The sequence below is a fragment of the Daphnia pulex genome, chromosome 12 (assembly GCF_021134715.1).
Source record: "Daphnia pulex isolate KAP4 chromosome 12, ASM2113471v1".
NCBI classification, from domain to species: Eukaryota; Metazoa; Arthropoda; class Branchiopoda; order Diplostraca; family Daphniidae; genus Daphnia; species Daphnia pulex.
The window spans coordinates 7961155-7976142 of record NC_060028.1 but is presented as its reverse complement, the minus strand read 5'-3'; the positions used below and the strand labels follow the sequence as shown (position 1 = coordinate 7976142).

Genomic DNA, 14988 nt, shown 5'->3' with positions numbered 1-14988 from the left:
TGTACGGCATTTGTTTTTAGAAAAATTAAAGGTTGGTGAAACTACAGACCAAATAAGGTGCATAGCAGTAGCATTGAAAACAATCTGTACACGAATGAAAGTGTTAAAAAAGCATTATGCATCGACTGAATTACTTTTGACGAATGATGTCATAATTTAAAAATTCAATTAGTTTTTAAATGATCCATTCGTGTACAGACTAAGTGATTGGAATCAAATAAGCGTCTCAAAATGGGCGAAAAACATTAACGATGATCATACTGATTGTTAGTAGTTTATTAGCATGCTCATGAAGTTGAATTTGAAACTTACCGGGGAAGCAAGTGAGCGTTGTGGCGTCACACTCTTCATTGGCATTGCAGGGAGGGCATTCGCCCACTACAGGCTCTTTGGGTATATCAACTACCTGACAGCGTCCGTTAACGCAACCTTCCTTTGCAGGGCATTCGGAATCCGTTCGACATCCGACAGCTGTTTCAACAGAAAAGAAATTGAAATAAATATCATTTATCTCGTTCAGTTCAGGTTCCAGTTTAATTGTTAGTATAAAAGCTGTAATGTTAGTTAGGATTTTCTTTTTAGTTAAATGGACAGTGTTAGTCAAGAGAAGATACTAATTCCACATTAGTATGAACTCTGTAAATACAAGGCCCATTTAATGGCATTAATATGAGTAGTATTTAATATCTGGAAACAAAAACAAACAAAAATTCCCCAATTAAAAGATGTCTGAGGGAGAGGGATTCGTTCGGGTATAATATTTAGATATTTTTTTAATTTTTCAGGTCCCCATGTTGTTTGTTGGCGATGTCATTCCGTTGATAACCACACACACACACACCGAGATGATGGGTCGACATTATAACTACCTTGAATGCATCCGTATTGCGGATTGACCACAAATCCGGGCGGGCAGAATTTGCAGACGGCCTTATGCTCTTCAACGTAGCACGGCCGGTTTTCTGGGCAGGTGGAATTCTCGCACGGATTACGGCACTGGAAGTTGACGCAGGCCATGGTGGGTGGGCAGCCTCGATCGCGCAAGCAAATCGCCACAGAAGCCGTGCAGTCTTCAACGCAAATGCAAACGGCCCGATGGTCTAACACCTGGCACACTTTGTTGGAAGCCGTGCAGGGATTACGAGTGCCAGCGCAAGGATTCGTGCACCGGCCTTGTACGCAGGCCAAGTTACTAGCGCATTCGTCGTCCACTCGACATTCGATCGGGTTCGGTCCGCACGCCATCTCGCCCGCTTCGTTCAGCACGAAGCCGTGCTTACAGACGCAGACGGGACGATGTCGGCGGACTTCACAGCGTTTGCCTTGATCGCAGGCGACGTTCTTGAAGTCGCAAGGATCTTGGCAAGTGCCCAAATTGGTGTTGCAAGCATGATTGGTCGAGCACTGGTTGTCCCTGGAACAGGCAGCTACAACGGGTGAAGTCGGGGGTCTTGGACTGCTCGTCACTGGATTTCTGGGCGTCGTTATGACAGCAACGGGTCTCTGAGTTGTCGTTCCACATCTGGGATCTGGACTGCACTTGAGAGTCGGCCGGCCGATGTAGCATTGTGGGCAAGAGCAGCGGGCCTTGTGCAAGACGACGCTACAGAGAGCATTCTGACCGCAAGCCTCTCGCAACGAGCAGGGATCTTGACACTGCCGATTGACGCAAGCCTTATCCATGGGGCAGTCGTTGTCAATCGAGCAGGAGCGATCTAGGGTGCCGGATCAGGTGGGCAAGGACGGTAGTGGAGTGAGAGAGAGAGACAGAGAGAGAGAGGAAAGAGAAGAGGAAGAAACGGGCACACACAAGCACCAAAGAATATGATTCGGTCAATTTCGGCTTGTAAACACATTAGAACAAAATGGAAATCAACTGAAAGAAATGAGAAAAAAAGTCAACTATCCTTGAATACACGAAAGACTACGACTAATGTAAGAGAAAAAGACCTAATGTCTGGTGTTGTTATGCAATCTACTTAGTACGGATTCTAAAATTGCGCCATTCACTATAAAATCAAAAAATGATCATGCGGTCAATTTGGTTAACTTGTCTGTACCTGCGCTGCAACGGACATCCGGGTTTCCTTGGAGGCCAGTCTGACAACGGCAGACGTAAAGAGTGCCATCGGCAACACAAGAAGCTCCTTCTCCGCAACCTTCTGTCCGGCAATCCGTTCTCATCGAAGGTTTTTCAAGAGCACCTGAATTTCGACATTCCCGAAATAAGTTAGACGGACCATCGAATAAACATAACAAAACGAAAACATTTACATTCGACGCGGGGATTTCCAGATGGATAATTGGGCGGACAGAAGCAGACGGGACGGCTTCCTTCGACTCGGCATTGGGCGTGAAGTCCACAGCCGGAATCGGCGCAAGGATCGATCGTGGACGGTGCTGTGCAAAGGCAGCCCCTGACCGGATCGCCAATGCATCCAGGTGAACAAGTGCAGGTGAAACTACCCACGTTGTCTGTGCAAACAGCGTTGGCACCGCAAGGATTGCTCAAACATTCGTTGACATCTAAAATGAACGGAATAATCCAGTCAACATCTGCCTCAAATAAATTTTTAGAAAAATAAATTAAATAGGTACCTTGTTTGCAATCAATTTGAGCGTTGCCGAAGTAACCGGGTGGGCAAAGACACTGAGCCTTGTGGTTAACAGAGCGGCAGACGGCGTTGACTCCGCAAGCTCCGGCTTCGAGACACGGCAGGACGCAGCGGTTGTTTTGGCAGCGCTTTTCCATGTCGCAATCGCCGTCGCGTTCGCATTCGTTCTTCTCGCAACCGATAGTCGGATTTCCGGAGTAGCCGTTGGGGCAGAGGCAAACTGCTCGGTGGTCAGAGATTCGGCATTCCGCTCCTTTTCCGCACGGGCTGACTTGACAAGGATCTTTACATTGTCCGTTAATGCAAGCCTGTTGGACGGCGCAATCGGTGTTGGCTTTACATCCGGCGGCGCAGCTTCCGAATCGGCAGAGCTGACCAGTTGGGCACTGGTTGTCCGCCGAGCATTTGAGACGACAACGTCCCTGGACGCAGGTTTCACCGCAACTGCAATCGTTGATCTTCGTGCAGGTTTTCGAGCACAAACCGGAAATGCAAGCTCCTGAACCGCAATCGCCGTTGGTGGAACACCTTGTCGGCGTGATGGCGCATCCAACTTGAGGGTTACCGATCGATCCCGACGGGCAAGTACACTGGGCTGCGTGATTGATGACTTCACAAACAGCGCAGTTGCCACAAACATTAGGGACTCGGCAAGGATCTATTCAAATTCCATTAATGAATGAATTAATCCATCCCAAAATCACCAGTTTGAGAATAAAGAATCCTTACCGACGCATTTGTTGTTGATACAGGCTTGACTGGCCGGGCAAGTAGCGTCGTTACGGCAACCGACGACGCAAACACGATCTAGACAGACATGACCACGGTCACAGAAGTTGTCGCTGTTACAGACGGGACTGCAAGCGCCGTTGATGCATCGGGAATCGGAAAGACATCCTTGATCACTGTTGCAAAAATTTTACAGGAGGAATTAGTTCAAGAAATGTTTGACCGGAATAAAAATGAAAACTCACTTGGTACAGCCGGGACGGCACATTCCGCCAATACATTTCTGGTTGGCCAAACAGTCGGTGGTTCCGGTGCAAGTGGATGGTGGATAGCGACAAGCAACTTTAGCGTTTCCGACTAAGCCTTCGAGGCAAGTGCATTGGGCTCGGTGGTTGGTTCCGGTACACTTGGCGTTGGTGCCGCATGCGGCCGGTGAGGCGCAGACGGAGACGCACTGGGCATTGAGACAGGCGTGAGTCATGGGGCAGTCAGGATCGACTCGGCATCCGGTTTTGCAGCTTCCCATCGAGCAAATCTCGCCGCTGGAACAATCCGTGTCTTGTCTACAGACAGGCACGCACATTCCTTGTCCGCAGCGTTCGTTGACCAAACACTGAGAGTCGGCCGAGCAGAGAGGACGGCAGACGGAATTCTGACAGGTGAATCCGGCAGCGCAGCTCTTGGTTCCGGTGCAAGGTGTTGGCTCTCGGACGCAGGCCTACAGTAAATCAATTAAATTTAGACATTATCATTTTAAAAATCAGTGGCAATTCATCATACCGTGTTGGGAGTTGGGTAAGCCAAGAATCCAGCTGGACAAGTACATTGAGCTCGTTGATTGACAACATTACACAACGCGTTAGGTCCTATCAAAAGTAAATTACAAAAATAAAATAAATCAAAAGCACTTAAAGGATATTTAAAACAACAATCCTTACCGCAAACGGCTTCGGAGCTGCAGGGATTTTTACAGCGGCTGTCAATGCAAGCTGCGAAGAAAATCAAGTCCAATTAGAAAATATTATTCCTTCCAAATAAAATCCTGATTTGTTTGTATTAATACCTTCATCGGTGGCGCAATCGGTGTTCTGTCGACAACCGATGGTGCACATGTTGTTGAGACAAATGTGGCTGAGGAAACAATCGTTGTCCACTCGGCAGGTCAGCATACATTGTCCGGCGACGCATTTCTCGTTGATGGCGCACTTGGAGTCGCTAGTGCAGACGGGAACGCAACGTCCTTCGTTGCATCTGTTGCCGCTTCCGCATTCGCTATCGCGACGACAAGCCACTGGAACACGGATGCATTCCGTTTTGGGCGATCCGGTGAATCCGGCCGAGCACGAGCAAACAGCGGCGTGATTTACTGGCCGGCATTGGGCGTTCATGCCGCAAGCGCCGTCCAGCAAACAGGGATTGACGCATTGTCCACGGACACAGGCCTCGCCGTCTTGACATTCGACGTTGGATTGGCAGGCTGGTTTGCAAATTCCGCCGTAACAAAACGTGTTGGGCGGGCAGTCCGGTTGAGCTTTACAGCTGACAGGTTGACGGACGCAGCCGACATTTCGGTCGGCAGCGTTGCCTTCAAATCCTTGGCGGCAAACGCAAGCGGCTTTGTGATTGGCTGGTAGACAGTCGGCGTTGGGTCCGCAAGAGTATCCGGCACAGACGTCCTGACATTTCGGCTGGCCCTTTTCTCGGCCGCAAACGGCAGAGGGCGGACAATCCGTGTTCTGTCGGCATTCAACCGGCTGCTGGCATCCTTCCTTGTACGGTTCACCGACGGTTCCGGCTGGGCAAAGACACTTGTAAGAGCCGCGGGTGTTCTCGCAACGGGCTCCGGCCGCGCAGGGCGTCTGGGAACAATAGTCGATGGGTGTGCAACCGGTCTGGACGTTGCCGGTGTACCCTGGCTGGCATTTGCAGACGGACTGGTGTTTCTCGGAGAAGCAGAGCGTGTTCTTTCCGCAGAGATTCTCGACCATGCAGGCGATTTTGCAGCGATTGTCGTGACAGCGTTTGTCGGCCGAACATTCCTCGTTGTTGGTACATTCAATCTTGAGACAGCCGATCTTATCGTCCTGCGGGTTGCCGAAAAAGCCTTCCTTGCAACTGCAGACGGCCTGGCGGTTGACCACTTGACAGGCGGCGTTGCGGCCGCAGAGGATCGTACCATCGCAAGGGTTTCGACATTCAGCTTTGCCGTTGGTGGATTTCAAGCAATTTTCACCGTCTCCGCATTCCTGGTCGCTGCGGCAACGGACCTCCTGGACGCAGACGCTGTTGTAGCAAATCTGGCCGCTGGCGCATTGGGAATTTTCAGTACAAGCTGGACGGCATTTGCCTTCGATGCAGTGCTGCGATGGTAGACAGTCGCGGCTGCTCTGGCACCGGGAAACGCAAACGCCACCGGTACAAGTTTGAGACGTCGGGCACTGGGATTCGGAAGCGCAAAGTACCAGAGCCACGCAGCCTTGGTAAGGGCTTCCGGTGAAACCGGTTTTACATTCGCAAACAGCTCCTGTGGATTATATAAAACAGTGTCAAAAAAATATTCCGAATGTATTTAACTGGTCCAGGTGTAATTAATTATGAAACACTTACGGTGATTGACGGCGGTACAGTCGCTGTTGGATCCGCAAGCGTTGGAAGCAGCGCAAGCATCAACGCACTTGTTGTTGACGCAGGCTTCCTTCTGGGAACAATCTGATCCGTCGACACACTGGAGCGTGTAGCATTCTAATTTATTTCCGGTAAAAACAAAAAAAATTAAGTTAATTGGTCAGTGGTGGAAAATTTTATTAGTTTGTTACCGATTTTCGGGTTGCCTGTGGTTTGGAACGGGCAGCGACAGACGGGCAAGTGGTTTTCGGTGACACAGTCAGAACCTTTACCGCAAGCGCCAGCTAATCCGCACGGGTCTTTACAGGTACCAGAAACGCAAGAAGCCGTCAATGGGCAGTCAGAATCGGCGACACATTGACCCGGTCTCTTGCAACCGGCCTTGTAGGGCTCTCCAACTAAACCTGTTCACATCAACAACAAAAGATCGTTAAAAAACAAACAACTCTAGGCTATATTAAAACGTTAAAAGCCGTTTTATGGGGTGTACGTACCATCTGGACAGACGCACTGGAAGTTGCCAGGAGTGTTACGACTGTAAAATAAAAGCGATAAGAAAAAATATTTTGTTTTTTAATAAATGCGGCCAAAGTAATTAAAGCTAATGGGTTTTTATTTTACCAGACGGCAGATGGATGGCATGGATTGGTGCTGCATTCGTCAACGTCGACGCATTTGTTATCCTGAGTGGGTCGGAATCCTGGAGCGCATTGGCAAACGGTTTTGCGGTTCTTCACTTGGCACAGGCCGTTGTAGCATTCCATCGAGTCGCAAGGATTGATGCATTTGAAGGATTGCTTGTCGCAGGTGCGATCCTGGGGACAATCTTCGTTTTCAATACAGTCGACCCGGAAGCAGCCCACTTTAGAGTCGTTGGGGTTGCCACGGGTGGAAGGCGGGCAACTGCAAGACGGTTGGTGATCGACAACGGTACAGAGGGCGTTGGGGCCGCAAGTGTTGGCGGCGCAAGGATCGGCGCAAGCTTTGGTGCCGCCTTGACGGACCAGACAGGCCAATTGATCGGCGCATCCGGAACTGGTTTCACACTCGTTGGCAGCCACGCAAGCCTCCGTGTAGCCGTCACCGACTGTTCCAGGTTTGCAAGAACAGCGGAAGGATCCGGCCGTGTTGGTACATTGGGCGGTGGCGTGGCAAGGTCGGGTCTGGCACTCGTCGACGTCGACACAGTTTCCAGTGGGTCCGGCGGTGAATCCAGGAGCGCAGCGACATTGGCTGTTTCGGCACACTTGGCTGTTGGAGCAGTCGGTATCTGATCGACATCCTGGCCGGCAGCCACCGTCGATACAGACTTCGCCGGGCATACAGTTGTTGTCGCTGTAGCAGATCTTAACACACTGGCCGGACAGGCAGCGCTCTCCTCCGACGCAGGCGTTGGCCACTCCATCGCGACAAGTCGGGTAGCAGCGACCGGATTGACAAGTGTGGCCAGCTGGGCAGGCCGTTCCAGATTGACAGTAGAGAGGGTTCCGCATGCATCCTTGTTGGGCAGTTGGTCCTCCCATAAATCCTGAAATATTTTAAAGAATGAAATGAAATTTCCGTTTCAAAAATTGAATTGAATTCAAATTTGAATTTACCATCGGGACAGGCGCACTGGGCGGATCGATCGATGACACGACAGAGAGCGTTGGTGCCGCAGACTCCTTCACGCTGGCAAGGATTTTCACAGCGATGGTTCAAACAGGCTTGGTTGATGGGACAGTCGGAATCGGCACGGCAGCCGGCCTTACAGTAGCTTCCGACGCAAGCCTGGCCGTTGGGACACTGTTCTTGACTCAGACAAGGCAGTTGGCACATGCTGGACACACAGCGCTCACCCTGGGCACAATCTTGGGCGTTTCGGCACACTGCTTTGCACTGGCCGCCCATGCAAGGACTTCCCGACGGGCAGTCGCCATCTGAGCGGCAGCTCTGAGGCTGGCGGACGCATCCGCGCTCGGCTGTGGGATTCGGATTGAAACGTGGCGGGCAAGAGCACGAAGGCTTGTGATTGATCACTCGACAGGCAGCGTTGGGTCCGCAGAAGGAGTCGCATGGATCGACACAACGTCCGTCCAGGCAAGAAGCTTCCGACGGGCAATCGTTATTGCCATTGGGGCAAGTTCCGTTGGCTCGACATCCGGTCCTGTAGGCATCTCCGACCTTATCTAACGGGCAGGAGCAAACCACTCTTCCGGCCGACATGGAACTAAACGGAATGGAACGAACAAATTTAAAAATGACTTGAAAGTCCAGGGGCTGTAAATGTGTGAAATTGAATTACCAAATTGCTGAGGCGTGACAAGGTTGAGAGGTGCAAAGGTCAGCAGGAACGCACTCGATTTCCGGATGGGGGTTGGGCTCCAATCCAACCGGGCAGGAACACATGGCCATGTGGTTCTCGGCCAGGCAAATGGCGTTTTTGCCGCAACTGTTTTGAACGCAGACGGGCTTGCAGGTGTAGGTGGTGCGGTCGCAGGATTTGGTTCCAGGGCAGTCGCTATTGGCCAGGCATTCGACTTTGCGACAACCTTCCGGTCCCGAAGGATTGCCAGCGTAAAGGCCAGTGGTCGGGCAAGCGCATTTGGCCGCGTGATTATTGGCCACGCAAACGGCTCCCGATCCACAACGAACTGTCGGGCAGATGGCGACGCATCGGCGGACTGCGTTGCTGTCCGGTTGGCAAACTTCGACTTCGCTACACTGGGTGTCCGTTTGGCATTGATCTTTGGGCACGGGGCGGCAACCGTTGCGGTCGTTGGGGTTACCGGTGAATCCGGCCCGGCAGACGCATTGGCCGATGTGATTGGCGGCTCGGCAATCCGAGTTGGCGGAGCAAGTGTAACCGACACAGACGGCCGTACATTTCCTCACTCCCAAAATGTCCTGACGACAGACGGAATCGGATTTACAGTCCGTGTTGGTAACGCAATCCGGAACTACAGAAAAAAGATCCACAAAATTAATTTTAAAAACAAACAAAATCCATTTCAATTCTTCAACTTACGCCCTGGTTTTTCGCAAGTTCCGGTGGATGGATTGCGGACAAAGTTGGATAGACATTCGCAATGGGCTTTGCCGGCCTTGATGACGCAGGATTCGCTCTGGGCGCAGGTGAAGGATTTGCAAGGATCGACGCAGACACGTAGGCCGTCAACGTCTTTCCCGCAAATGGTGTCGCCCGGACATTCGTCATCTCTTCCGCATTTGTCTTCGGCCGGTTCTTGCTGGCAGCCGACGTTGGCATTGCCCTTGAATCCGTCGCGACAGATGCAAGACGCCCGGTGAGTGTCGGCCACGCAAACGGCGTTGGGTCCGCACTGCTCACGGGAGCAGGCGTCCACGCAACGACGGACTCCGCCGTTTTTGACGGAATGATCCACGTGAAGGCAAACCTCGCGACTGGCGCAGTCCAGATCGTTGCGGCAAGATGGAACCGAGCATAATCCACCAGCGCTGGAAGAATAGCCGGGGAGACAGAGACACTGGCCGTTCCGGCAGGCCGCATTGGGTCCGCAAGTGACGGATGTGCACGGATCGACGACATTCGGTTGGACGGGTGGTGGCTGGTCGATGGGCATACACATCATGAAAGGATTTCCAGAGAATCCTTCCTGACATTGGCAGTCGAAGCTTCCGGGTGTGTTCAAACAAACGGCATTGGCTCCGCAGGCGTTACCGATACATTCGTTGACATCTAATTTGATTAAAAAGTTAAGAAAATACGTTAATTTTATGTTTAAATACATTGAAATGAATGAAAGCTGACCTTCGCAGGAGACGTAGGGATTGCCCTGATAGCCAACTGGGCAGACACAATCGACGCGGTTGACTCCTTGGCGACATTCGGCGTTGATTCCACATTTGGTGGCGTCGCACGTCTTCTCCTGGGCACCGCACGACTCGTACGGATTGCCCGACGTTCCGGCATTGCAAACGCAGCGGTTGGGCTGGCCGTATTCACAGTGGGAGTTTTGGCCGCAGGGTGGCTGGCAGACGGGCGGAATGACGGGTGGCACGCACAGGAGATCGGCTTTGCCGATAAAGTAAGGCAGGCAGACGCACTGGTTGGTGGCTTTGTCGCAACGGGCTCCTACGCCGCAAGTGACGCCTTCGCAGCGCTCCTTACAGCGTCCAGAGACGCAGAGTTGGGGCTCCTGACACGGCAGCGAGGCGGAGCAAACGTCCGGGGAGCAGGAGCCGCCCGGGAAAGGATTTCCGTTGTAACCGTCTAGACAGGCGCAAGTGGTCGACGTTCCAGTGGGGCCGGTCGACGAGACGACGCACTGGGCGTTTTCTCCGCAAAGGATGTCGTGGCAGAGTGAGATGCAGGCTCCTGTTTTGGCGTCTTCCTTGAATCCCGGCAGACAACGGCACCAAGCGGCGTGCTCTTCCGGCTCGCAATAGGCGTTGGCTCCGCAAGGCAGAGCTTGGCACGGGTTAACGCAACCGCCCTGGATGCAGGCCAATTGCCCGTCACAGTCATCGTCGGCTTGGCATTCGGATCGAGCTTCCCCTCGACATCCATCCTGGAAATTTAAAAAAATAATAATAATTTGGTTAGTAGAAATTCAATCAAGACTCCGGTGGGATAGAACCGTCCGTCCTGTCACACAACTGGCACCAAACTGACAGTATTTCCAGTCTCGGCTTTCCCAGTTAAATTGAAATCATTTTGTTTCCTTAATTTTTGACTGCTGGCCTACTAAGTGAGTCTTCCATGACCGAGCCGGTTTGTGTCATCATTTAACTCTTTTTCTCACGCTCTGAAAAAAGTCAAAAGGAAATGACAGGTGTGTTGTGTGTACCTGATAGGCGTCGCCGGATTGTCCGCTGGGACAGCGACACTTGAAGCCGCCATTCTCGTTGATGCACATGGCTCCTGGGCCGCAGGGATTATCTCGGCACTCGTCAATGTCGCTGCAGCCGACCGTCGGATTGCCCGTGTGGCCCGGCTCGCACATGCACTTGGGCGGATCCGACGGAGTGCACTTGCTGTTGACTCCGCAAGCGTGGCGCTCGCAGGGGCTCTTGCACTTGTTGTTGTCTTCCGTGTCGGTGTAGTAAGGCGGCGGGCAAATGCACTCGCCCGGCTGGACGCAGCGCTCGTTGGTCCCGCACTCCGTGTCGGAGACGCATCGCACCTGGCTAGGAGCGCAAACGCCTTTGTAAGGATCGCCGGTGAAATTGGCCGGACACTGGCAGACGAAACGGCCCGGACGGTTGAAGCATTCGGCTCCGAATCCGCAAGCCGATTGCCCGTTGATTCCTTCTTGGCATTCGTTGACATCCTCGCAGGATCCATCGGGTCGGGCTCGATAGCCGGTCGGGCAGGCGCAATAGCTGACTCCGCCCGTCACGGTGATGCATTCAGCTCCGGCTGGACAGGTTTGTTTGCCGCCAGCGCAGTCGGCCAGGAGACAGGCTCCTCCGACGACGCGATAAGGAGGTTGGCAGCGGCATTCGATGCTATCGCAGAGGTCGCAGCTCTGGAACGGATTGCCTTCGTAGCCTTTTGGACAGGAGCAGTCGTAACTTCCTGGCAAATTCTTACAAACGGCCCGGAAGCCACAGGCAGGCTTGTCGGCAGGTGATTCCAGACACTCGTTGATGTCCCGGCAGAGATCCCTTTTCTTGTCACGAACCCAGCCTCTGGAACACACGCAAACGCCGCCATTGTCTGACGGTACGCAAACTTCGCCGCTGGGGCACGGGAGGATGCTGCATCCGGGCGGGGCTGTGGCTTTCTCAATGCATCCAGTCTTGTAGGGTTCGCCTTCGAATCCGTTGGGGCATTCGCAGACGAAGCGGCCGGGTTCGTTTCGGCAAACGGCTCCCTGGGCGCAAGGTTTCTGGCCGGTGGAACATTCGTCGATGTCGACACAACCGCCGTTGACTCCGCCAGTGAATCCGGAAGAGCACATGCACTTGGCCACGTCGTTAATCAACATACATTCCTGATTGGCCGAACAGCGGACGCCTTCGCATGGATCTGTCCAGTTAAAAATTTAAAAATGAAATCGATAATTAAAGTTGAATGAATTAAAATTAAATTTTAATTTTAAAAACTTACGTCTGCAATCTTTGCCGATGTTGGGTTCGGGGCATAAACATTCCTTGGTAGGATCGCAGACGGAATTGCCTGGACAATCGTCGTCGATGGCGCAGCGCATGAGAGACACGCACTTGGTTTTGGCGTCCGGTTCCGGAGCAGTTCCTTCCGGGCAGCGACATTCATGCGAACCCGGGACATTGACGCAAATGGCGCCCGTGCCACAAACGCCAGGACGTTGACATTCATCGATATCTGAAAAAGTCGCAAATGTACAAAAACGAAATACAATTGTTAGTCAATTCAATTATGAAACCGGTTGAACTAATCAGTTCAATTCCCTTTCGAAAAAAAAATGAAATAAAACCAACAAAAGAAAGGGAAAGACAAATAAAACTAAAAACTGGAATTGGTCAAAATTTCGATTTCTTCAAAAGAAATGTCTCAAGTGAAATCACGCATTTAGAAATTGACCGCGAGGCATTTCTTCCCTATATAATTCGTGACTCGTTAGCAATCGCCCAAGGGCATATATAAACCAAATCATGATTTATGATGATGATTATATGGGCAATCGAAATATAGGAATTCCAAAAATATTCCGCCGTCAGATTATTAGAGCTGAAATAGCGGAAATATTCCAAAATATGTTTAATGTTTATACCGAGGCATCTGGTGGACGGGTCGCCGGAAAAGCCTGGCGGGCACTGGCAACTGAAGCTCCCGGCTGTGTTGCTGCAAATGGCTCCTTCTCCGCACCGACTCAGGAGGCCTTGGGCGAGGTCGCATTCGTCGATATCTGAAAAGAATTCAACATCGCGAAGAAATTCAAATTTTTGTGTTACGGTCATCGCGTCTCGGAGCTATTTGGAATCTCTCCGACAGTATCAAAATGAAAATAACCGCTAATGACTCCCAATTGGCCAGTGGGTTCTGAAATAGTTTTAAAAAAGAGATAAAAAAGAGAGGCCAACGTACCCTGGCATCCGGCGGCGATGTTGGCCGGATCGTAGGTCCATCCTTCGTCGCAAACGCAAAACGCTTCTTCGCCTTGGGTCTTGCAAGTTGCGTGAGTGCCGCATTTCACATCTTCGCAAGGAGCTGCAAGGCATCATTTATCAATCGAGAAAAAAGAAAAAAGGATCGATGATGATTAGCCAGTCGTGATAGAAAACCGGAATGATTCTCTCTCAAACAACAGAAACTGAAAACACACGCCGATGGATTTAATATAAAATGAAAACGAGATTGTCCACGAATGCAACGATCGGCTTCTCTTCGCCAACGGTCACGAACGTCCAGCACTCCGTTACTCTCTCTCTCTCTCTTCCCTTATTCAATCCATCATTTGAATAATTCATTGAAAGTCCATTTACCTTTGCACGGGGTGGTCGGGGGTTTTCCGACGAAACCGGCCTCGCATTCGCAACGATGGCTGCCAGGTAGATTGGTGCAGACGGAATTGGGTCCGCAAGGGTTCTTGGCGCATTCGTCAATGTCGACGCAGGTGGCGCCGGAAGGCTGGAAACCGTTGCGGCAGAAACACTGGCCGTCCAGGCATTCCGCGTTGTTGACACAATCGAAATTCCCTTTGCAGACGGTGGCAACATCCACCTAGAATCGCGCCCAAACCCAAACACAAAACAAAACAAATATCTTTCCATTAGAATTCCGGCGAGATATAACGGAGTCAAAAAAGAGAAAACTTTCGTCTGGTCATATATAAGAAAAAAACAACTGGAGAAATCTGTTAAGAGACGGAGATCGATGATGGTGTGTCTCACAATCACACACAGATAGAAAACGGGAAATGCCACGTCATCAGAGAGGCGCATCGCGTAACCTCATTCCCCCAATGTGCGATTGATCCGGCCGCGTCCAGGTAATAATAATCATTCACTATTATATAAAGAGCGCGGCCGAGAGGCACCTTGGAACGGAATAGACGGCCCAAGTATCTTTTTTTTGACAGCTTGACAGACGAGTGTTTCAAACGAATAATAATAATAATAAACCGAAGAAGCCTTTTCCCCGTTTTTTGAATGAGAAAAAAGGCGTGGGGACTGTGAATTGTTTGAAAAGAAATGGCCTCCCCCTCATCACCTGTTCGCATGCGACGTCCGGCGTGGGCTGACCGGCGTATCCTTGAGGGCAGCGACAATTGTAGCCGGGCACGGCGTTCTCGCAGATGGCCTGCTTACCGCAAGGGCTAGCAAGCACAGCGCACTCGTCAATGTCTTGAAATTAAAATTTAAAAAATTAAAAAAATAAAGTTAGGCCATTAATCACGGTTAAAATAATAATAATACAATAGGGAATCTTTTTTGTTTTTTGGGGGTTGCGTGACATTTATGGGCTATATTTAGTACGTATGTGTTCCACCATGGCCTACATACCCACGCATCCTCGGTAGGGGTCTCCGGTAAAGTCCTCGACGCACGAACAGCTGAAACTGCCGACGGTGTCGGTGCAAGTCGCATTGGCGCCACAAGGCTTACTCAGGCACTCGTTGATGTCTGAATGGAGTCAAAAAGTGAAAGTTAGAAAAAAACCAAATCTGAACCAAAAAATAATAAACCGTAACGCATCGCCAACCCACTTGACCCAGAAGGAAGCAGGACGAAATTAGTAATGGTAATTTGTTTTGAGTTTGTTACAAGGTAAAGAGAGCAAAGCCGATAACTAACTGTGGCAGGCCAGCAGCAGCAGGTTGTTGCTGTTGTTATTATGATCGCCTTGAAAGCCGACCGGGCAAAAGCACCGGTAAGAGCCGGGGAGATTGGAGCACTGGGCGCCCGGAATAGTCCGGCAAACCGACGGAGAAACGGCGCACTCGTCCACGTCTAGGCATCGGGACTTTGGGTCGCCGCTGTAGCCAGACGGGCAGACGCAGTCGTACGAGCCGGCAGAGTTCACACACTGGGCCCCCAATCCGCACAGTTTTTCAGTTGCCGCCGAGCATTCGTC

At 51.2% G+C, this 14988-nt stretch overlaps 1 protein-coding gene across 40 annotated transcripts in view; it reads right to left on the bottom strand.

Moving 5' to 3' along the window:
* Positions 1-14988, bottom strand: part of LOC124208529 — a 67576-nt gene that overhangs the window by 37965 nt on the left and 14623 nt on the right. For 38 of the 40 annotated variants that reach the window (XM_046606302.1, XM_046606304.1, XM_046606310.1 and 35 more), the window contains exons 9-33: positions 14418-14537; positions 14125-14258; positions 13398-13635; positions 13000-13122; positions 12686-12820; positions 12043-12276; positions 10778-11961; positions 9739-10498; positions 8977-9666; positions 8254-8908; positions 7568-8178; positions 6591-7497; positions 6464-6504; positions 6161-6373; positions 5952-6086; positions 4408-5868; positions 4283-4333; positions 4125-4210; positions 3590-4062; positions 3345-3520; positions 2599-3273; positions 2275-2526; positions 2061-2204; positions 870-1715; positions 313-471 (exon numbers count right to left, since the gene is read on the bottom strand). In XM_046606302.1, coding sequence (XP_046462258.1) covers positions 313-471; positions 870-1715; positions 2061-2204; positions 2275-2526; positions 2599-3273; positions 3345-3520; positions 3590-4062; positions 4125-4210; positions 4283-4333; positions 4408-5868; positions 5952-6086; positions 6161-6373; positions 6464-6504; positions 6591-7497; positions 7568-8178; positions 8254-8908; positions 8977-9666; positions 9739-10498; positions 10778-11961; positions 12043-12276; positions 12686-12820; positions 13000-13122; positions 13398-13635; positions 14125-14258; positions 14418-14537 — 10503 coding nt within the window. The remainder of the gene's footprint in view (positions 1-312; positions 472-869; positions 1716-2060; positions 2205-2274; positions 2527-2598; positions 3274-3344; positions 3521-3589; positions 4063-4124; positions 4211-4282; positions 4334-4407; positions 5869-5951; positions 6087-6160; positions 6374-6463; positions 6505-6590; positions 7498-7567; positions 8179-8253; positions 8909-8976; positions 9667-9738; positions 10499-10777; positions 11962-12042; positions 12277-12685; positions 12821-12999; positions 13123-13397; positions 13636-14124; positions 14259-14417; positions 14538-14988) is intronic. The other 2 variants (XM_046606305.1, XM_046606323.1) reach the window with 2 other exon arrangements.